The sequence below is a fragment of the Megalops cyprinoides genome, chromosome 7 (assembly GCF_013368585.1).
Source record: "Megalops cyprinoides isolate fMegCyp1 chromosome 7, fMegCyp1.pri, whole genome shotgun sequence".
In the NCBI taxonomy this organism is placed as follows: Eukaryota; Metazoa; Chordata; class Actinopteri; order Elopiformes; family Megalopidae; genus Megalops; species Megalops cyprinoides.
In genome coordinates, this window is record NC_050589.1 from 38856977 (window position 1) to 38880040 (window position 23064).

Consider the following 23064-nt stretch of genomic DNA (forward strand, 5'->3'; position numbering starts at 1 on the left):
GATCAGCATAATATTCATAAACATTCTTTTTCATTGTGATGAGGCAGCTTTGCATCAAATCCCTCTGTTTCAAAAATTTGTCTCCAAAATTCTTGTTTTATTACTTAGTGATTGTAAGTATACTATCAACTGCTCGTTAAGTCAACACAATGAAATGCAAATTAAATCAGACCATTACTGCTACAACAATAATTTGATTTTTAATTTAAAAACTATTCCCAGCTGCATCATGACTTTTCTCTTTTGGATATAAAGTATAGAGTATGTGTGCATGGAAGGTCCTGTTTTCCTGGTTTGTTTTTTTTTACTTCCCCCATTATGTTTTTATTTGTGTTCTTTCCTTTTGATCAGTTCTAGCATGCTTAAACTGTTCAATAGGCATGCAGAAGGATCAAGCTGCTTAGCTTTGGATCTTACCCTCATCCCTTCAAATCGTGACAAGGCTCTGAGGGGTCTCAATGCCCTTAGTGTCCTGAGAGATTTAATTGGCCCTAGATCGGAGTAGCCCAGGGCATTAGCTATAAGGCTGACTATAGACACCTACACAAAAACAGAGAAGCAAGAGAGGGTCCACACTGTTAGAGGTGATTTTTTTTTTCTAAGAAACGGCCCTAGCATTGGCGGTAAGTTGAGTTACACACATATATAAATATATACATATATAAAATAGCATTTATATATGTATATAAATAGAGAGAGAGAAAGAGAGTCATGTTTAGTATAGTTGTGCAGAATTTTAGAAGTAGTGGGCCCCAAGTTTTATTGTTTTTTTTTCCCCCGGTTATTTTTTTGGCAGGCGGCGATGCTTGAAAAACTTCTCAGTACCTGGAAAGAAACTGGTGGTTGAGAGAGAGAAAGAGAGAGAAAGAGAGAGAGGCGTAAGACTCAAACAGAGGGGGAAGAGGCAGAGAAGCGCACACACGAGACTGATTTAGTATGAAAAAAAGGGCAAGGGGGCAACCGGGGTTGAGGAGGGTTCGGTGGGAGGGGGGAAGGAGGAGGGGTTAGGAAAGAGGGGTCCCTGCAGAAAGAAAAGTCCCAACAGACTACAAGAACCTTACCCTGGCCCTTCTAACACTGTCGCCAAGTCCCTCTCGGCTGAAGCATAAATTCCCACATAATTTAAGACAGACAAATTAAAGGTACCTATGAGAAAGAATACAGGTAAATATGTACATGTATGTCATAGAGTCAGTCACATTAAATTCACACAGCTCTGATAACTGAAAGGGGGAGAGCCATAGTCACACAATCACATTAGAGGGGAGAGTACAGGGAGGGGAAGTAAGGGGGGGGGGGTCAGTGAGGTACAGTACTAGACCGCACTGATATCACAGAATACCTCAGAGAAACCTGAGCCCACCCCAGTCTCCCCGCACTGCCTACAGCATCAAGGTCACCCTTACGCTCCGCCCCACCCACCTTCTGAAAAAAAAACCAATAGTCCAACTGGTATTCCAACAAGATCATGCAGGAATATTAGTATATGGCAGACTGCACGGATTCAAAGGCCACAGCTTTAAAGAGGGTTGAATGAGACAGTGCCGCAGCTGTATTTTCAAGAAAACAGCACCACAGAAACCGGTGTCTTCAACTAGTGCCCCGCTGGGGCTGCCATGGGACTAATCTACTAATCTAAAACAATCCACATCACACTCTGTACCTCATTATATCCATCTGAGGAAACAGGCTAGAACACAGGACAATAACACTATAGACAGTTGTAAAGTTATCAGAAGGCATGGGATGCAGGAACAGAAATGGGTTTGGTTAAATGGGTTAATTCTTTCTGATATTGACTTTTCTGTTTGTTCTGAATCCAGTTATTCAAATGGCAGATGCTGTAGGGGAGGAGAGTACGGATGGGCTGATATTTCACCCACACGGGCACTGAAATCAGTGGGGACTGACACGAGCTGACAGCAGATGCGTGAGACTGGCAAAATGGGCGCAGTTCCTTTACAGGGGATACCGAACAGATCCGAGGACACCTCCAACCAGCCACCAACATTACTTGCTAAGTACACCGCAAGAGGACACAACATCCAAAAGCTGACCAAAGTCACAGAGGGGAGAGTTCTAACAAAGGCGAAAGCTTTATTGCGGTTCTCTCCCAGGGAGACCAGATGGGCTTGCTTTGCCAAATGTATCCAGCACTTTGTCTGGCTCTATCCCAATGTCTGAAATATTTCTGCTCAGGCAGCAGTAGGCCCAAAATGAAGCTGAAAACCCAGACAGCCTGCATTAAAACTTCAAAAGAAACAGCAAGAATCAGGAGTGGGCTTTTTTCTGTACAAAATGCACATGCTATGAGCTGGAACACTTCAAATGTGAATTATATTACTGTAAAATCACATAGAAAAATACATTTACTACTAACACTGAAACCAAAGCTGTTCAAGATATAAAAAATTGTTATATTTAACAATAATTGTCAAATAATATAAAATGTAAAAATAAAACTCTCATGTCTTTTTAATTGATACAAGAACCAATTTTTCATGTAGAGATGTACTGGGCCTGGAAGACTTGAGGGTTAATGTGGGATTGAGCATGATTCATGCTGCAGTTCTGGCACATTCCTGCCAATGCTTCAGTTCTAGAGCACTTGATTTTTTTATGCTGGTCTCACATAATAACATGCTTTTGAGAATAACTGGGGAGCCCCAAAGTGCTTTTCTCTTCTCAGTTTGAATCAGAGAATAAAGATTCCGCCTTCATCTACAGCACAGTCTGTGGAGGGGTATTTTTCACCTTCTGCCTCAGCCTGCCCCAATGGAGCGCCCCTTTTTTGGGGGGGCCTGGCCCCCCCTGAGCCAGCTCTGTAGGTGCCCTCAGCGCTTCCTTCCTCTCCCAGCACTCTGCAAGGCAAGGTCAGTGACATCTGTGGCTATGGTCAGGTGAACAGAGCAAAACAAACAAAACACAACCTTCCCCCCCAACCATGATGTTCACTGGTCTGCTCCACCTCTTTCAAATGTCTCCCCCAAACTCTCCTCTCTGACACCCACACCTCTCCCTCATGCTCCCCTCTCTCACATCCATGACTCTCCCTCCCCCACTCTTCCCTAACAGCCACAGTTTTCTTTATTTGTGTGCCACATCTGACCTGGATACAACAGACTGTGGTAAAACGTGTGTTCTTACTGATACTCTTATAACAACTGTTTTCATGATTACTACTTTCAAAACTCCATAAAATAACAATTTAAATTTTCCTTCAATATTATTGAAATGTTTGTTTCAGGTTTTTCAGTATTCATTAAATAAAATGAAAAATGGATTAAGAAACCTTAGGTTAAGGGGTAAATACATGTTTGCTAAATAAGTGTCTTTTTTCCCTTGCCTATTTTATTCTGTTGTTGCACTACTCCATCTTAGCTCTGGCTAAACCCACATCATCATGCATGCACAACCCCACCCCAACGCCAGATTCACCTCATGAACATAAACCAACACTCAGCAGCATACACTCACTAACAGCAATGCAAACCACCATGAAATGTGAACATAGAACAGCCCAATCCCCCGTCCCCAACCCAAACACACAAATTATGCCTTTATCAGATCAGCACAACAGTATCCTTTACCATGCATTCCCTTTCAGATTTCAGGTCTTTATCACTTTTCCTGTGAAACCATTTGAACCCCTGCCAAGGATGTCATGCTGGGCTCTGGTCTGGTGCATTCAGAACAAGTTTTGGCAGAAAGGTTCAGAGGATCTGGTTGTGTGCCCAAAGTGAGTTCTTCCCTGGCACTCCCACTCTGTTGTGGAGTGTGTTAGTGAGACAATGCACGTACATTTCAAGGGCATGGTGCAGATCTGTGCAGTCTCTGACCAGGGTGCTTCTCAGTGCTACATTTGAGTATACATACCACACACAAATAAGGCACATGCCATGGGAGCAGTAAAAACAGCACTCTGATCAGTCTAAAATATTCTGAATGTGTATGCTACAAAACAGACGGAATGATTTAAATTCTCACAGTTTGAAGGGGTAGATTGTGACGTTCTTGGCTTGGATGCAGCACATCCTGCATTTTACTGCATATTTAGAGCCAAACAAATATTAGACTTTTACACATTTTGATTCACTTCTTTTTGGCTTTGGGAGAGATTAATGTAAAACATGAAATGTTAAGAACAATCAAGTGCAAAGTGCAAGCTCTCCACCAGTCACTTGATTTTCCATTGAGAGGTGCCACGGCAAAACTCACTTTTTTAAAAGGGGCTCCTTAATTGGTTCTAAAACGACTGGTTCTAAAAACAGTATGATAGGACCCTTGAGGCTAACACCTGGCTATGATAATGATTAATTAAACCTGCATTACAAATGGCACCCAAAGCAGATGTTAACTTTGCAGCACTATAACCCAGATATCACTGTGGCAACAGAGTTGGATCTTAAAGCTTAGTCAATCAAAGAAAATACAAGTGGAGAATGAAACACTGGAGCACACACATGGGTGCAGGCACACACACACACACACACACACACACACACACACACACACACACACACACACACACACACACACAAGTACTTGGTGACACATGCAGGCCAAACCACAGCACCTTCTTTAAGAACCTCCTCCGCCCCACTTATGTTAGAGCCATTGTGCCGCTACAGTCACAGCACATCACCACAGTAGCACACATGATGGGTCAAACACACATCCATTAATCACAGTGTTAAGGAATGAGTCATTTGTTGGGATTGGACTTACCATCAGTTGCATTTCCCCAACATCTCTAAACAATATTAATCAATACTGGGGATCTGAGAGAAGGTAAAGGCTTTTTTACAAGGTAGGGGAATGGTCACATTTTTAATTCAGCTGTCCAAATGCCAACACACAATTGCAGCTTTTAGAAATGTAGTTCCAGTCCCCAACTATAGCAAATAAACAAAAACACCAAAAGTCTACAATTCCCTCCAGGCCGCAATTGCAGCTGAAGCACAGAAGGAGGGAATAAAGGGAAGAGGGAGGGGATGAGCAGCTGTCTGTCCTCTTTGGGACTGGATTTTTAAGGTCAAAACACCAGTTTGAGAGGGTCTACGAGGTAGTGTGGTTGCTGTTGTGAAATGATGGCAATTATGATTAATTTTAAGCAGAACAACTTCAAAAGCTGCCACCGTAAAATTCAAAATTAGTGTTTAGGTATTAACAGTATTAACCATTATCAGTAGTAACTATTTGTATATGTATAAGCACAGATTGACAAATAAGTACATAACTGTAACAATATGTCCCATGCTTAAATCAGCAGTTGAGAGTGAGTGGAACCATGGAATGATGTGACATGGAGCTCCACATTCAGCTGGGGGAACCAGTCACTACTAGTGCAATGTTAGCAAACCCTGGTCCTTGAGGGACACTCTGTAGGCTGGTTTTTATTCCAGCTGAGTTCTTCATTAGTCAGGCTTGCTTGAGTTGTTGATTAAATAACCATTTTAGAGTCAAGAATAATCAATTTTACAACAAATCACACTAATATGATACAGTTCTTTTTTTGTCTTTACAATGAAGAGATCAACAAAAATACATACAGTAAACACTACTAGTGTACGTGAACACACTTCTGTAATTGGCTGGCAAATTTCACAGCAGCACTACCCCCACACCACCACCTAACCCCGCAAGCTATCACATCAAGCCCCAACATTTTTGTCTTGACCTGCATATGTGTTGGGTTCTGTTGAGAGGGGTTAGTGAAAGGGTCAAGGTTAGAACGTAGAGAGGCATCTTCGGTTTCCGGTAATATGGCTGAAGACATCACAGTCTTCCACACAATACTATAAAAAGCCACACAGGGGTTAACCATCTGCACAGCATGGCAGTGCTCTGAGGTCACTTCCTGTGTTTCAACTTCCTTGTTTTTGAACTGTTCATGAAACCCAATCCTTAACATATGTGTGTTGGGGGAATGGAGACTCTCTGAAAATAAATAATTATAATAGCATGTCACACATGGCCATATTTTCCAATTCATACCCTGCAGGATACAGGGCTCTTTTCACATGGGAGTATGGGGAGAACAATAGTACAGAGAATGCTACCAACTCTGTCCTTCAAAAGTCCCTTTTCTTAAGTTCAAGAATTCAGAAGTTGTTTTACAAGAAGGACACAACATAAAAACATCCAGACACAGCAAATGACACCAGATCTCTTTGAACACACAGTGATCTATATCATTGACCTCTGATCACACAGGTTAGAGACAGAGCTGAAGGTTGTGACTGACACAATTCCTATTGATCTGAGGTATGCTCCAATACTCATCAACAGTACCTGGAATTTGAGTGACATACAACTGATTTGGGCAGAGCCTTACCTAATGATGAAATAATGCAAACTTCTTTTTTTATTAGTTTTTAACTTTCCATCTTTACTGTTCTTGTGTCAACAGATTTTAATGGGTCCTATCATTTAACTTGTAATCTGATTTAATATCATTTGAGACAAGATGGACAATTCTCCACCACCTCTTTACTTCTTGTAGAATGAGTAGAGAGATGGGGAGCTGGGAGCTGCCCATTAGCATTGGAGCCACTCAGCATGACATGAAACATGGGATAATTCAGAGAGAGAGACAGATTCACAAGCATGCCAGGGGGTAGGAAACATCTGGTTCAAAGTCCACCCATAAAGCAGACATTCTTTGGGTTTGGAGGTTGTTTAGGGGTTTTCCACTCCTTATCTGGGAAATGTAGCACGTGTTTCAAATCATTAATCAATCCCTACTAGCTCAATGCTCCAGAGCCATAGTACAAAGAACGGGAGGTAAGACTTTAGATTACAGCGGCCTTGTACGTGTGTTGTAATACATGTTAGTGCTATGTAAGTTTTATGTGTGTAGACCTTGTTATACAGTATTTACTTTATAATAAAACCTCCACTCTGAATGTAATTACACATATGTATCTATATAGTACTCATGCCATCTACATCATGAGTATTACATGTATGTATATGCACGTAATTACACAAGCACTCCATAAAGTACGTACTGTTTAACAAGGTGCACTTAGACAATCCTTACATACTTGCATATGTTATTCCATAAGTTATTAGTTAGGTTTTTATTGGGTGTAATGCTACTGTTCTGTATAGTGTGGCTGAATGGGATAAGCAAATATGAAGGTGGTTCCACCCTTGCATTCCATGATGCTGTTGCTCATTCTGGATTACCCCACCCCCCAACATAATTGGCGATTCTTCCTCATCACCCCCACCTGGCCAACTCCTGTCAAGTGACAGCACCATAGCAAGAATGAGGCTGTCATAGTGAATAGATATGCCACAGTGGTCATTCAAATTCAGCAAGAGCACCCCTTATTTGTGTAGATGTGTCCGCATATACAGTATGCACATGTCTGTATGTGCAAAGACTACATAAGAAAAACTTACAAGGCTTAGAAACACTTGTAACAATGTCTCAATATATTTGTGGCAAACTATGCAACCAAGAACTTGTGCCAGATAACACTCCATTTTTTAGAGATTATATCCCAAAATACATTAACATGACGTGTGTTTTGTGCTATAAATATGTATTGTTATAGTTGATTGTTCTTTAGTAGGACTTTGTCAAGGCACATGAACAGCTAATCCATTACTAATCCATTTTTGTGAATAATGAAAAAAAACAAAAATATAAACATAGTTTTTGTCATTAAGATTTATAAAACCAGCAAACCAGGATATCTGAATGTTACTCTAAAACACTAAACCAGAGTTGCCTGAACTGAGCTGGTTGTGTGTGGCACTGCTGTATAACATATGTATAGTGGAATTACTTAGCCACAATACTATGGATAAATATGTCAAGTTAGAGGTGGTATTTTAGACAGGCAGTTAGTGTCTTGAGCCATGCCTGAGATTGTGATCCTGATTGTGACTAGGTGTCAGAGTGGAATCTCAGGCTGAGGCCAAGCTGTTGGGTGCCACCTTGCCTACGATGTCAATCTGGTCATCTCTTCACACCAACAGGACCAAATACAAAAGCCTCTGTCTTGACCTTTAACCCTTCACACAACTTCCCACTGGAGTTTAACATCTTTCCTTTCAACTTCCTTGATTTTACTATATGTATATTACTATACAATATCAATACGTGTCATTGCCACATTAGATTTTTAAAATGACTGTGGGGTTTCCAAACGGCATTTGCACATAGAGTGAATGTAATAGGCTATCTTTGACTCACTTACAACAGCAGTTACTTGAACCTAAAGTATCAACTTAACATATCTTAAAAATAGAATATGACCAGTTTATTTGCAGAGCACACATTGTGTAGCAAGCAGCGAATGGTTTTAGAATTTCTGTTATCTCAATACAGTTCTGATTTCATGTCCAATGTCCTAGACATCATCTAACACACTTTTGAGAGAGGGATTCAACATTAGAAATGGTATAATGGGCTTTAGGTATTATTCTATTCACCATTTAAATCAGCTCTCCCTACAACCTTATTCACCTCATTATTCATGATTATTATATTCATCAATTACCTCAGCTCACCTCAAAACCAGTTCTGTTCATTGGTTACATATGGCAATTAATTAATTAATTAATTAAAATTAATTAATGCTCTTATGTACTCTAGGGGTGAAAGAAGTGAGTGACCAAGATTTGACAAGTAAAATATAGTGACACCTAAAATCCCTAACAGAGACTAAATGGAGGGGCACAATTCTTTCTATCAAATACTGTTTGACGATATTAACACACTTCAAATAAACACTGAGCAGGTAGGCTTTGATTAATAGTCCTGTTAGGTGAGAAAAGAATGATTTAGACATGAAAAAGAAACTCTTTCTCCATTTTCAGTGCCTGTTTGGGGGCTGGGGGAGAGGCAGGTGTCATGAAGATTTGCTCTTCCAACACGTATGTGACGAGAGAGCAAGTGTGAAAATACTTACATCCACAATGAAGAAGTCCAGCCAGCACCAGGCATTGGTGAAATACTTTACAAAGCCATATGCAACCCACTTCAGCAGCATCTCCAGGATGAAAATGTAGGTGAACACTCTGTCCGCATACTCTAGGATGATGCGAATGGTCTTCCTCTGCTCAATGTAAACATCTTCAAAGGCCTGAGAAGAGGAGGAGCAAGAGCGTCTTTGTGCCTGTCCCATACAGCTCCCTAGCCTTCTGTCCTCCATTTACCACAGGCATGTGTCACTCCACCATAGTTTCAGCAACACAGCAAGAAGCTATCCCAGTATGCTTTGTATTCCATGTGGAAAGGGGGCACTGCTTTCATATAGGTTGAGACAAGCCAAACCTCACCCAATACCATGCGTAAGTCCCAAAACACTTTCATCATTAGCTCTCTTGCCCGTACACCTTCCTCTGTAAGCAGTGCTTGATATAAACACTTCACAGCGGGGGCTGCTGGGTTTGGGATGCAGCTTTAAAAGGGGGGTGGAGAGCACACATGTACAGCATTGTGGGCTAGAGTCCTCCACTACTATCATATGACAGAATTTCTCAGAGTATTGTCAAGAATCCACACATTTAATATACTGAGTAGCCATTTAATAGCAAAACATAATGAGACCAGTCACAACTGAGATAAAAATGGAAAATTTGTGGGCAAAACCAGAAAAGTATGTCAGGTTGTAAAACCTTTTAAATACATAGTTTCACATTTTAGTAATATTTTGTTAAAAATACAGATAATAAAATACAGTGAAGATAAGGTAGGTGGGAGGGTTGATGGGGAAAGAAAGCTTAGATGTAATGCAATTATTCAGTGAGTTCCACTCTTAAGAAATACTGATATAAGAATCAATTGCATATAATGATCAAAATGACAGAACTATGACAGAATGATTTCTATTAGTGTTGTTTTAAAAAATTAACAATCTAGCAATTTGCTTATAATAATCAATTTAGCCTCAAGTACAAAATTGAGTCCAAAGGTCCATGATTACTGAAAAAAATCCATTAGCATATGAATACAGCGTATTTCTTATCTTGTGCTAATAACATGCACCTTGTTCATAGAGTAGTTTGAGAATATAATGTATTTGTGCAGTTTAGCTAAGTGCCTGGAAGCTATTCAACATGACAAGAATAAGTAAGATGCTTTCAACAGATGACAAACACTGCTTTCTTTTTCTTGGCCATTCAATAGCCTATTCTAAGTTGGTAAAGAGCTAAAGAAGATTCATATCAAGAAAACACATGCAAACCAGCAAGCCAATACCACCACTAATCATCATGAAGATGCTACAAAAATTAACATGAGTTAAAATAATATCTTATGTTTCATATATAGTTAGTAATGTTCCACATATGGTTAAGGAGACTGAGAGCAGTACTGCATTACACTACTCTTGTAATGTTTTGTTCCATGTATGAAGAGTATAGCTATGGCATTTCTCAATCTATTGAAAGAAAAATGTTGTTTAAAGTAGAGATACACCAGTACGGAATTTTAGGGCCAATAACAATAACCGATAATTATCTGTTTGTTGTGGCCGATAATGATACAATAACTGATAACATTACTCTTGAATTTGTAAAAAGTAAAGTGGACAAAAAAGTTAACGTTTTAGATTGACTGGTTTATTTTCCCACTGTTAATAGTTTTGTAAACAAGTCAACACAAGAAAGGTCATTTCAATTAAATTTTAGGCTATATCAAATATATTAAATTATATTTTCTACCTTCAAGTAGGCCTACTGCCAGGAAATCAAGATCATAGGCTAGGGAATGAGTGGGAGATTTTTCTAAATAAAGAGAAGCATCTCTGCTTAATCGTATGCAATCCTGTGCCAACGGGTATTTGCGCGCAGCTTGGGCCAGTATCGGGAAGCGGCTCTTATTTCATTTCCAATATTCCAACGGGCTCTCGTCTCTAGGAATGGGGGAATGGGTAACTCTGCAAGGTATCCTTGCAGCTATACAACAAATAATACAGAAAAAATGTTCTGTTGACTATGTCAACAACCTATTCAAATCTACAGTATGCTAACTAACTATGATAACTATAGGCTTATCTCAAGTAAAACAAACAAACAAAAACTTCTATTAGGCCAACCTCTGCTTTACCGGACTGTTCTGCTGCTCCTGTGTCACATTGTCATTCTCACTCAGAATCTCATCGTACATGTCTAGCAACAAACTATTCCCATCTCTCCGGGGCCTTCTGGTGGATGGTCTTTTCTGTTACCTGCGGAGTCATCACCAGGATGGGCTGTCTTTTCCATCTGTTGCCACAACATTTCCACTGCTTGCACTTTGGTGCCTGGGTCAAGGTAGCGGTCCTTGTATATTGGGTCAAGGATAGTGGCAAAGCAATAAAGGGGCACTGTATTAATGTGACAGAATTGCTGGTTTATGGCCTCTAGTAGTGTGTCCTTCGATGTTTTGACTCCGTGGTCTGATGGAGCTTGCTTTTTCAACAGACATTTCAATGCTTCTACTGATGGGATCACAACGGCTGTTGTGGCTGTAGCTGAGCATATGTCTCTGGTCAATTGTTCAAATGGCTCGAGCAGTGTCACCATGTTTTCTATTAGTGTCCACTGATTTAGGGTCAGAGATGCGGGCAACTCATGATCAACTGGTGCCCGTTTCTGTTCTAATAGACTCTTCAACATATAAAACATGCTGTTCCAGCGTGTAGCCACGTCTTGTTGGAGCACATTTATTTTCATTCTCAATTGAGTTTGCACTTCCTTAAAACGACTGGTGGCAACATGAGAGTGTTTAAAGTGCCCAACTATCTTTCTTCCGATGGCCACGGAGTCAGAGACGCTTCTTTGGCTAAACACACCCTCGTTCACAATAAGCTGTAAAGTATGTGCCATGCAACCCAAGCTTTGCTACATTACGTGCATTATCCCTGATCACAACATGCTCCATTCTCCTCAGGCAAGTGCCACTGTCCAAGCATTTTTTCAAAAGCGAATGAGATCGCTGCTGCAGTGTGAGACACGGGGAACTCCTTTGTGTGTAGAATAGCCCGTTTCAATACAAACTGTTCATTCAGCCACTGTGCAGTCAAGCTTAGCATACTTGTCGGGCTAACATCACTCGTCCATATGTCAGTTGTAAAACTGATGTTTCTCGTGGTCATTGTGACCATGTTGTGTATGTGTTGTGTATGTGGAAACGACATCATACAGAGCCCTGAGAAAAACATCTGAGAGGTAATGACGACTTGGGAGAGTATAACGGGGTTCCAAATGTTCCACAAGCCGGCGGAATCCTTGATCCTCAACCATTGAGAAGGGCTGATCATCAAGCGCCAGGAACTCCATTATTTTGTCACTGTTTGCTTTAGCCTTTAGGCTGTCTTTGTCAGATTTTCTGCCCTTATCAAATACCTCCGTTATGGAAATGGCTGCACTTCCTGCAGGTTTGGTTTTCTTGGTACCGCTAGCGGCTTCATATTCTTTGAAGACATCATTGCCAAGACGTGTTTTAAGATGGCTGATCAGATTAGTGGTATTGTAACTCTTCACGTTCTTTCCTCCTCGTGGAACTTCAGCCGAAAATTTATAGCAAATTGCAAGTCTATTGTCCTCTCTTGAAACAGTGAAAAACATCCACACCGCCGACATGTTTACTTCTCTGACGACAGAGGCACCAAGGTTGCAAGTAGTCCAGGCAACAGTTAGTTGCATAGGCCTACACCACGCGTAAGTTATTTTTAAACAGCACGCTAAACAGCAAATCACACTGGTGTGACCATACGTGCAAAAGGGTTAAGGATCCAAATTATCGGATGAAATTCCATTATCGGAACAATAATAATAATTTAATTTTCTCACTTATCGGCCACCAATATATCGGTCACCAATATATCATGCATTCCATATCATTATGGACAGACAGATGTGATTCTTAGAAGTGGAGCACACTGAATTTGAATAAGCTGTAAATCAATGAAAATTATAACTCTGAGAAAATTATTTGTGGGAGGAGACGATGAGTGTTGGATTGTCCCAATTTTGATTACTATTACCATTATTGTAATTGCTTACCCTCACCATACACCAATGCCAGCACAAATCTGTTAATTACCATTTTTTTCCAGCAGTAGCTGCATTTGACAGGAAAAGCCTTCCATAAAGCAAGGCATTCACAGACCTAATCAACCACATGCATTGCCATCTTGCTTTAGCGCATAAAAGCTAACTGGACATCAAGGACTTTCTATGGTTTCTGCGGATATTCCCTTATCTTTTTAAATGAGGAAACCCCCTAGGGAACTGACCAAAGAAGTTCTAGTTGCTGTAATCCTTACCAGATTGCTGGGTTAAATGCGAAGTGCCACAATCCATTAAGTTCAATCTATGTCATGCATCATGATTACTGCATAGCCCATACTGCTGCTCTGAAACAATGCAGGAAGTTCCCTTAGGGCTCTGGTTGGAAGCAGAGCATTCAAACCAGTTTCTAATTCTGTCCCTTTCAGCAGTTTTTTTTTTTTTCAAAACATTTGTTTTGTTCTCCTAGCATGGAGGTGCCATATTGTATATATGTGTCAAAATGTATATGTAACGGCAGGGCACTACATATCTAAAACCTGGATCTTTTCAAGGATATATTCAATAAGACTAGGTAAAATAATTTTAATCAGTTTTCTGAAACTCTCAGTAGATCTGTTTGTTTATTTTGTGTGTGTGTGTGTGTGTGTGTGTGTGTGTGTGTGTGTGAGAGAGAGTTGTATGTATGTGGATTTGCACGTGTATATGTGTGTCTCACCAGAGCCCCGCTGCTAAGCAGGATCATGAAGATGATGAGGGTCTCAAACCAGTTATGCTCCACAATCAGGTAGCAGGTCTTCCTCAGGTACCACCAGTACTTCCCCCAGCCCTCTGTGATGGACACATCACAGCACTTGTACCGTGCAACACACCCTGTGGATGAGCACAGCCCAAGTCAGTCAGACATATCTCACTATGTCATTGTCCATCTCCCACAGAACCTTATCAGTACATATATGCCTCTCTATTTGACACCACTCACAGGAAGTTTACACATCTATGCATGTGAGGGCAGGGAAAACTCCAGGTTCTTTAATTAGGAAGGACACCTGGAATACTGAGAGGACCATACTGCAATTAATTGGTGTGATTGGTCAGAAAGGGATCCTGTGGGATGAAATGCTTGGTGACACCAAGAAATAGTGTAGGTGGGACCACTCAGCCCTCATTATGGCACCGGGCCAGGTGAACAGGGCTGTATCGAGATTTGTTCAACAGCAGACAAGGACTCCTGCTGGTACAGAATATAAACACAATCTGACATGTATTTTCTGTGAACCAGAACAAAAAATGTGAGGACATCTGGCCTGGTCCATTGAGTGTTCTTGAGGGAGAGAAGGGTTGGGGATCTGGACTGGTCCACAGTGAGTCCCTCATGGGGGGTAACCTTACCTTCTGTCCAGCAGGCTTCAGGATCCAGGTATTCCTCCACCTGCTCCACCACAACCACATCCTCCACCTCTGGCTTGATGTCGATGGTGCTGCCCTCTGAGGAGCTGGTGTCATCCAGCTACTCAGAAAGAGAAAGAGAAAGGGAGTTGTTCACTTCCTGCTCCCTTTCCCTAGAAAATAATGCCCCAGTTTTAAAGTTTAAAGCTTTCATAGACAGCAGGGCCTGCGCCAACTCTGGGATTATCCTCCATTGTGTTAGCATCCTATATCTCCAGCATTCCTGTCCATTTTCATAACACTGCTGTATCCTTCAGAAGAAGAATAATACTGTACAGGACTGACTGACTACGGCTGCTGTGAAGAGAACTTTCAAATGTTTTTATGCATTCACACAACCAAAAAACACTAATTGTAGCCAACAGAATTCATGCGCAAAGGCCAACACACAGCCTCAGCAGATCCTCTGAGCTTCTTATCTATCAAAAATCCCTTTTCTTCAGCCATGTAGAAAAGGACACTCACTGAGTTAATTACTTAGTCAACAGAGTATCATTAACCTGATTGTAGCCGATCTTGACAAATGATTGATCACCAAAGCCAATCTGTTCTCAGATAAGGAGCTCTCTCTAACACAGCAAGAACAGCCTGGTCACATCCAGGAACAGGGTTACGCTATTCCAAATTACACAGAACAACCATGTGGCCATGCAAACAGAGATAAAAATTTGATAACTGTCCCTTCTGACTCCAACATAGATACTCAAGAATCCCCATCTCACATTTATCAGGGTCACAGGGGCCCATAGAAGCCCACCAGTGGCTGCAAAACTTTGAGATTCATTGTACACAAGGCTTTGAGGGAATTAATTATCATTATAGAAGATCCACTTCACTGAGTCATTTTACAGTTTTATGCTATCTCCAACATGAAGACTGATAGTTCCATTTAAGAAGTGGAAAATCTCAGAATGCTGAGACAGCAAAGATAAGTCCATTTTCAGTAATGTACCACAATGTTGAAATCAATCAACTCACTGAAATACCCACTGCCCTGCCTCAATTGACTGTAGTCATACCTCATGTATTATTTACATTTATCTATAAGTAATAACTTTTAACCTGTTATCATTATGTTGTAAAGGGCCTTTTTCACGTAGAGATGGCGACCTTCCGGTCTGAACCAACAGGGGGTATCTTTACTTCCGGTTAGCCATCTTCCCTATTACTAGCGAATCGACAATGGCACAGTCGAGAAGCAAGAGGTGGTGTTGTGTACCTTTGTGTACAAACACCAAACAAAAACAGCCCTATTTAAGCTTTCACGCATTCCCCCATGATGATGACCGCAAGATACAGGGGTGTACTGAGAAAGAAATTCAGCCCTGGACTTACCTGCTAGGACCATCCCAGGGCGGGGGTGCTAGGGAATTAAATTATATTTGGCTGCGATTCTCAAGTCCTGTCTACAACTGAGACTACCTCTTAATTAGTTAATGAGCATGGACCTTACAAACGCTTACAAACGCAATATCATCGCGTTTAATGGTACCTTTAACCCGCTAGGTAGCTAGCTAGCTAGATTGCTTACCTTCATAACAGCAAACAGCTAACATTGAAAACTTGTCTTGTTTTATTTAGCTTTAATTAAAAGACCTGTGGTGACAATGCAATAATTTACTTAGGTCAGATGAGCACATTGTTGGTAAGCTTACGCAACTAAGCTCTGTTTGAACTAATCGTGACGTGACTATGTCAGCGTCAAAGTAAAGGTTTACATACGAACATGTGTCATGGAAAACTGCTGTGCAACATGCCTTAACAGTGAAAGCATTCGTGAAATTATGGTATCCTGTTATTGAAGTAAACGTTTATTTCTCAGTCCTCCCAACTGAACCATTTCATCAGATGATAGGCACACAAACAGGGCCAGTAAAGAGACAGACAGGGCCGGTAAAAACTTTATGGATTTTTTGATGGTCCACCGGGATTTGTTCTGGTATGCCCGATGGCCAGTACACCACTGGCAAGAGAGTATGGATTCAAGCCATCAAGAGAGAGGAAGGCCTGCTGTTTAACGTCTGTGATGACACAGTTGTTTGTAGCATGCACTTTCGCAGCAACGACCTGTTTACAACTAGTGGTCTAAATAGAATTTAAAAAGATGTGGTGCCTTGTATTTTTCCATGGGTCTCTGACAGAACCCCAGCCAGGAAGTCCATTTATGACAGGTCGACTGAAAGACTGGGGTTTGATGTTCGTCGAGTCAAACCTTGCTGTGGTCGAGAAAACGTTGATATTGCTAGAGTTGCTAGCCAAAGCATCTCCTTCAACAGACCGATGCAAACAATAATTTATTCAGCGCTCTTGTTCCTTTTGCCCCCTAACAGATTCAGTGTTATCTTCACTACACCTCCAGTTTGTGTGGCTCCTCATTCTTTTTAAGTGACCCGTAGCACCGTGCTCGTTTTGCGACACTACCGACTACAACGTTGGACACTGTACCAAAAAGAACATGCATGTAACAAATATGAATGAATATTAAACTATCATGACATATTTTATGACAATGAACAATTGCACAATTTCATTACACAGCTTTATTGAAGTGCATTTACAAGCCGCTAGGTGGCTTGATCTAATGCCATCTCTCCGTAGCTAACCAATATTACCTTCATAATTAAAGATATACTGTTCATGGAACAGTTTATATCCACGCTCCAGTTTGGATTGTTTTGTTTTGCAATATATGTCCACCGTTTCAGCAACCTGTGAGAGCCGGAATTTTGGCAGAATTGCACAAAGATCTGGAGAACATCAGAGAAACACACATCTTCACCGCAGATAGCCATTGTTGACTGGAAGTAACTTTACCCCCTGTTTCTTTCCAATATGGCGGCGTGAAAAAGGCCTAATAAGCAGCCAAATCTTAAGTGTAATGTCCCTTGCAAATGGACTACCCTACATTCCTCACATAATATTTTTGGTTGATGTGTACATTTTAGCTGTGAGAAAGTAAACATAATCTTGTTTTGTTACATTTTATTCTTTTCAAAGAACCAAAAAGAACAGCTTGTTTTGGTTATTTGGTCTTTTGAGGCCCAAATCACTTCAGTATAGTTTGGACACAACTGTAATTGCAAGTGTTTGTGTCCATTAGTCTTTGTGTCCACTGCTTTCATTTCATCTCACCTGCTTTCAGTATATTACTGGCTGGCCACCCAGTTTTAAAGCCCTATCTTAATAAAGCAGCTTTTTCCCCTCTGTTTATGACCAAAACCAAAATAACTCTTCCCAATGCCTGTCTAAGGCCTCTGAGCCTCTGTCTGTTTGCTACACCTCTCGCACTCACCTCTTTGCTGCCCTCCACGTCTGACTCACTGCTGAAGTCCTCAGTGTTGAGGTTCTCAAAGTCAGACTCGCCCACAGCTATGGGCACACGCACGGTGAGGTTGGGGTTGTGGATGAAGGACATGCGATCCTCGTCAATCATGTACTTGCCCACGCTGCTACCAATGCCGCTCGTAGTGCCATTTCCATTCTTCTGGTAGTCCATCTCCCGGTTGATGTCCACACCCATGTGGTTGGCAATGCAGTTGGGCTTTGTGTCGTACATGTCATCCAGTGGTTTCACCTCATCTGTAACCTTCTTCTTCAGAATAGTAGCAACCAGCATCCGCACCTTGGCTTTCACCCAGGCAATGCCCTTCTTGATGCGGATGACGGAGATCTGCAGGTTGTTCATCTCGCCATCATCATCTGTAGCTGCCAGGTTGTCAGCGCTGAAGGAGCTCAGCAGCAAGGCCAGGAACAGGTTCAGTACCTGGAGACACCCAGATGTCAAGCTCCAGATGTACCTATTTACATTTTAACCGGTGGTTTACCATGTTACCATTACCATTACCAATTATTTTTATTGCCATTGTCCCTCAAACTGCATGCATCAAACCATAGCACAATGGGTCTACCACAAAGGACTTATGAGCAAAGTATTTTGTTTTTCCTTACCACCAAATTTCCAATGACCATGACCATCATGAAGACAATGAGGCACATGGTCTGGCCCGCCACCTCCATGCAGTCCCACATGGTTTCGATCCACTCACCACACAGCACCCGGAATACAATGAGAAATGAGTGGAAGAAATCGTTCATGTGCCAGCGCGGCAGCTCACAGTCCTGGGCAATCTTGCAGACACAGTCCTTGTAGCTCTTGCCAAACAGCTGCATCCCCACCACAGCAAAGATGAACACAATGATGGCCAGCACCAGGGTCAGGTTACCCAAAGCACCCACAGAGTTCCCGATGATCTTGATCAGCATGTTTAGGGTTGGCCATGACTTAGCCAGTTTGAACACTCTCAGCTAAGGGGATTTAAGGGGGAAGAGTTGGGAAGTGGGAGAGGCATAGGTGGGAGGAGTTGGGGAAATATGAGGGGCAGAAAGGGGAAGGAATGGGATAGGTTGAGGAGTGAGGAGTGTAGAGGGGAGACAGGAGAGTTTCAGAAGTGGAAGGGGCAGAGAGTAGGGTTGAAGTGGGAGTGAGAACCAGACAGTAGGAGAGAAGGGGTAAGAGAAATTAAGGCTGTCAGTCACTGAGAATCAGACAAATGAGAGAACTGCAAATAGAAAATTTCAAAACATGACAACAGCACAGTTCCTTCCATTGTAACAATATACATGCAATAGACATTTACCAATCTGAAAGATCTCAGCACTGACAGCCCTTCCACATCAGCCAGGCCCAGCTCTACTAAACTCAGAGTCACAATGAAGCCGTCAAAGATGTTCCAGCCCTCCTGGAAATAGTAGTAAGGGTCCATTGCAACTAGTTTAGCAAACATCTCTGCTGTGAAGATCCCAGTAAACACCTGCCCATCACAAGAAAAGACGAGAGAAGACATGAAAGCTCTTCATTTACAATAACCATACAAAAAGACTGGACTACAAACACTGTAACTAAGCTCAGATCTGTAAGAAACACTGTTTGATTTATGTGCTATGTGATGTAGAGACATCCTGTGTTCTTCAGTCCAACCAAACACAAAATGCAAATAAACAACTCTCCCATTCCACTCCCAGTACTATATGAAATTATTGCTTTTCTAACCCTCTCCCTTCCTGTTAGTGAAGCTAACTATCTCATTAGACAGCTGACCTACCTAGTCAACAGAAAACCATCATTCAGCATTCCCCCAACATTACTCCCCACCCACCTGCCTGCACCCCTGCAGAGTCTGAATGCGTCAAGTGTATTTATCAGGGTGTGCAACAGTAAGGAGCACACACACTCCAAGGCAATGCCACACAAAACCTGAGTACAAACCAACATGTGTATCTGAAGCCTGTCCTAGACCATATGAGCCCACAGGACATACACAGCAGAAACAACCAAATAACAAACAACAAATTGCAAACATGAACAAAAGAATTAGAGAGATCCCTCTCTGCCCCCCTTCAGAGGGTTGAGTGTTTCAGCTCCTGCACTTTAGGGAGTTTCAAACTCCCCTAAGCTGTCATTTTGATACAATCAACAAAAACAACATTAATAATAAAAAACACAAGCACAAGTGAGTCTCACCAGGTTTCCCACACTCAGCACATGTTCAAAATGGGGTGTCATGGGGTAGTGCTCCATAGCCATGAATACGGTGTTGAGAACAATACAGATGGTGATGGCCAGGTCAACGAAGGGGTCCATCACGATCAGGTTGACAATCTCCTTGATTTTCAGCCAAAGTGGGCAGCACTCCCAGATTAGGAATGTGTTGGCGAACTTGTACCAGCATGGCGGGCACTTCCGCTGTGACTCCTCCAGTTCTGCAGGCAGGATGAAAGGGCCACGTGTTACAGAGAGATCACCACACCTAGGTAGCCCACCACCTTACTGAGTTTCACCCAATTTAATCATTTGGATAATGCATTGACTTGATTTGCATCAGTCAGCAAACAGTATTCGACAGTAGTCGATTAGTAGTCGACACTGAAATTCCACCTTTTTGCAGAAATAATGTGATACAAATAATAAATATCTTTAGAATGCTGCTCTTCATAGTCTCCCACTGGAGCACTGTGAATTAATGTTTGAATTTTTATTAAAGGGGAGCAGTACCCTCCACCAGAGTGTTGGTGATGACACTCATGACGCTGTTGGCCCGTTCTTTGCGACCGAAGGATGTGTTGAGCTGGTCCACAGACACCATAAGAGAGCCAGAGTTCTTCTTCTTCACCTCCACCTCAGTGGTGGGCTGTTGGGAGGAAAGCCAGGAGAGTGAGACTGATAAATAAAGAAAAAAAGCCCTCAAAGCTGAATGCACCCAGAGTGGGCTTTGGGGCAGATGGTACAATAGGAGGGGTTACAGACCTGGCCATGCCCAAAGTGAGATGTTGGGAGGTGACCTGACTGGGTGCGTGTTTTTTCATTAAAATAATTTGTTTGGTAAAGTTAGTGACGTTTTTTTAGAGGTTAAGTGGTTGCTGCTGTCTAGATCAACCTGCAAAATGGAGCCCATCATGACTGGGTGTGGTCAGATCTACTTTCTACCCCCAATAGCATCTTTCTTCCCCTTAGAGGGGCAGGCCAGACTTGGGTTTGAAGGGAGAGGGGTCCTGAAGTGAGACAATCAGCCAGAACATCCTTCCACTCCTCAGTCTTAATTCTTCTGCACCTTTCTACAGCTTTTGATACAGTGGACCACACTCTATGTCTGTCTACCCTGGCCACGCTGGGGATGGCTGACACTGATCTTCTTTGGGTTCAATCTGACGTCTCTGCATGCTCTTTCAGGGTGTTCTGGAATGGTGGGTTGTCTAGACTCCACAGCCTGCCTACAGGTGTCCCTCATGGCTCTGTACTTGGCCCTCTCCTCTTCTCTCTTTACATGCAATCTCTTGGCTCTGTCATGCCCACCCATGGATTTTCATACCACTTCCATGCTGAAGACATTCATCTTTTCCTTGCTGTCAAAAGCTTTGGTGTAATATTTGATAACCAACTGTCCTTCTTCTCTCAGGCTGCAGCAGTGAGTCAGGCATGTAGATTCTTCTTGTACAACATCCGTAGGATCCACCCCTATGTCTCTATGTATTCTACAAAGCTACTAGTTCAGACCCTCGTCCTCTCACACCTCTCACACAGTTACTATTGTAACTCCTTCTTTGCTTGTCTACCTGCCTGTGCCATCAAACCCCTTCAACTAATCCAGAATGCAGCTGCACAACTTGTCCACAATCTCCCCAAACATAGTCAAGTTACACCCCTCTTCACTTCAATTCATTGGCTTCCTGTTATCACTCACATCAAGTTCAAAACCTTGGTGTTTTTGCATACAGTACAGTAAATGAGACAGCCCTCATACCTACAATCAGTCTTCAATCCATCTGTTCCACCAATATCATTACGTTCCACAATTATGCGGCAACTGACGTTCCCATCCTTTCAGACACAATCCCGGCCTATACTGGTCCCTCGATGGTGGAATGTACTTCCAGCGGGGGTCAGGACATTGGAAACACTGGCAATCTTTTGAAACAGACTGAAGACCCACTTCTTCAGACTGCATCTTGCTTCCACTTCAATCCCCACCTCCTAACACTTGCTACTTCTAATACTTTATTTCAAATATAGTATTGTGATGTGTCCTAGTGACTGATTTATGGTAGTGTATGTACTTTCTAGGCTGTCTAGTCAGGTTGCACAAGTTAACTTGTGGTAGGGCCTGAATAGTGTTATGTTCACACTCTGACATCATTGCTCAGTCAGCTTCAATGGATACACTTCTGTTCTTTAGAGCTGGTTGTTTTTGAGCAGAAGTTGCTCTGGATATGAGCATCTGCTAAACGAATGTAATGAGACAGAAGGTGTTACTTTCCATGATTTTGTCCAGGTCTTGTCTTCCAGTAACATGCAGACTGGGTTCAGATGAAGGAGGAGTAGGGAACAGGTGGAGGTTTTTAGATTATAGTATGTGTCAACAATGCCTTTTAAAATGCTTTTTGGTGCTGCTACACTGACATCTTCTGAGCAGGCTGTGGGTGCCTGATGAGTCACAGAGCAGCAGGACAGGCAACCTTTACCGAAAAACCCACTCCTATCCCCAGCAGATATGAAGCCAATTTGTTCCACCACTGTAAGCTCCCAGTCATCGTCAGTTGAGGCTGAGACTGAATCTGGGCTTGCACTCGAGCCCCTTAACCACTAAGCTACTCAAGAGCACCCCCACAGGTATCTGAAGAAGGTAAACAGCATGGTAATAATTTCAATTAGCCAATTGCCAATTTTAATCTCCTGTTTATCATATTTCATATGAATGGCAGTGAAAAAAGTTATCAGCTGAAAGCCAGAATAAAACACTGAGTAGTTTGATGTGGTTTACAGTAGAATGGAAGCATTTTTCTGACATACCTTACATTTTAAAGGAGAAAAAAAATGAATGTAATAATGTAATAATTTTGCATGTGTATTGAGTACCTTCTCACATGCATAGGCATTGTAAACTGCATCCTGTGGCTTGCATCTGCACCCTTCTCTTCTGGTTCATGATGAAAGTTAGCCACACCAATAACAACAGCTTTTCATTAGTGCAAACAGCGAAATATGAAACCTGTTTGCTCTGCAGTTTGCTCTTTCAGCAAGTCATCCTGTATTGAAAGAATCTG

The 23064-nt window shown here is 41.9% G+C and overlaps 1 protein-coding gene across 4 annotated transcripts in view; it reads right to left on the reverse strand.

The window, feature by feature from the left end:
• Positions 1-23064, reverse strand: part of scn8aa (sodium channel, voltage gated, type VIII, alpha subunit a) — a 75154-nt gene that overhangs the window by 13439 nt on the left and 38651 nt on the right. For 2 of the 4 annotated variants that reach the window (XM_036532571.1, XM_036532572.1), the window contains exons 13-21: positions 20519-20654; positions 19988-20226; positions 19104-19277; positions 18415-18771; positions 17759-18229; positions 14410-14527; positions 13736-13890; positions 8931-9104; positions 418-540 (exon numbers count right to left, since the gene is read on the reverse strand). In XM_036532571.1, the coding sequence (XP_036388464.1) occupies positions 418-540; positions 8931-9104; positions 13736-13890; positions 14410-14527; positions 17759-18229; positions 18415-18771; positions 19104-19277; positions 19988-20226; positions 20519-20654 (1947 nt within the window). The remainder of the gene's footprint in view (positions 1-417; positions 541-8930; positions 9105-13735; positions 13891-14409; positions 14528-17758; positions 18230-18414; positions 18772-19103; positions 19278-19987; positions 20227-20518; positions 20655-23064) is intronic. The other 2 variants (XM_036532573.1, XM_036532574.1) reach the window with 1 other exon arrangement.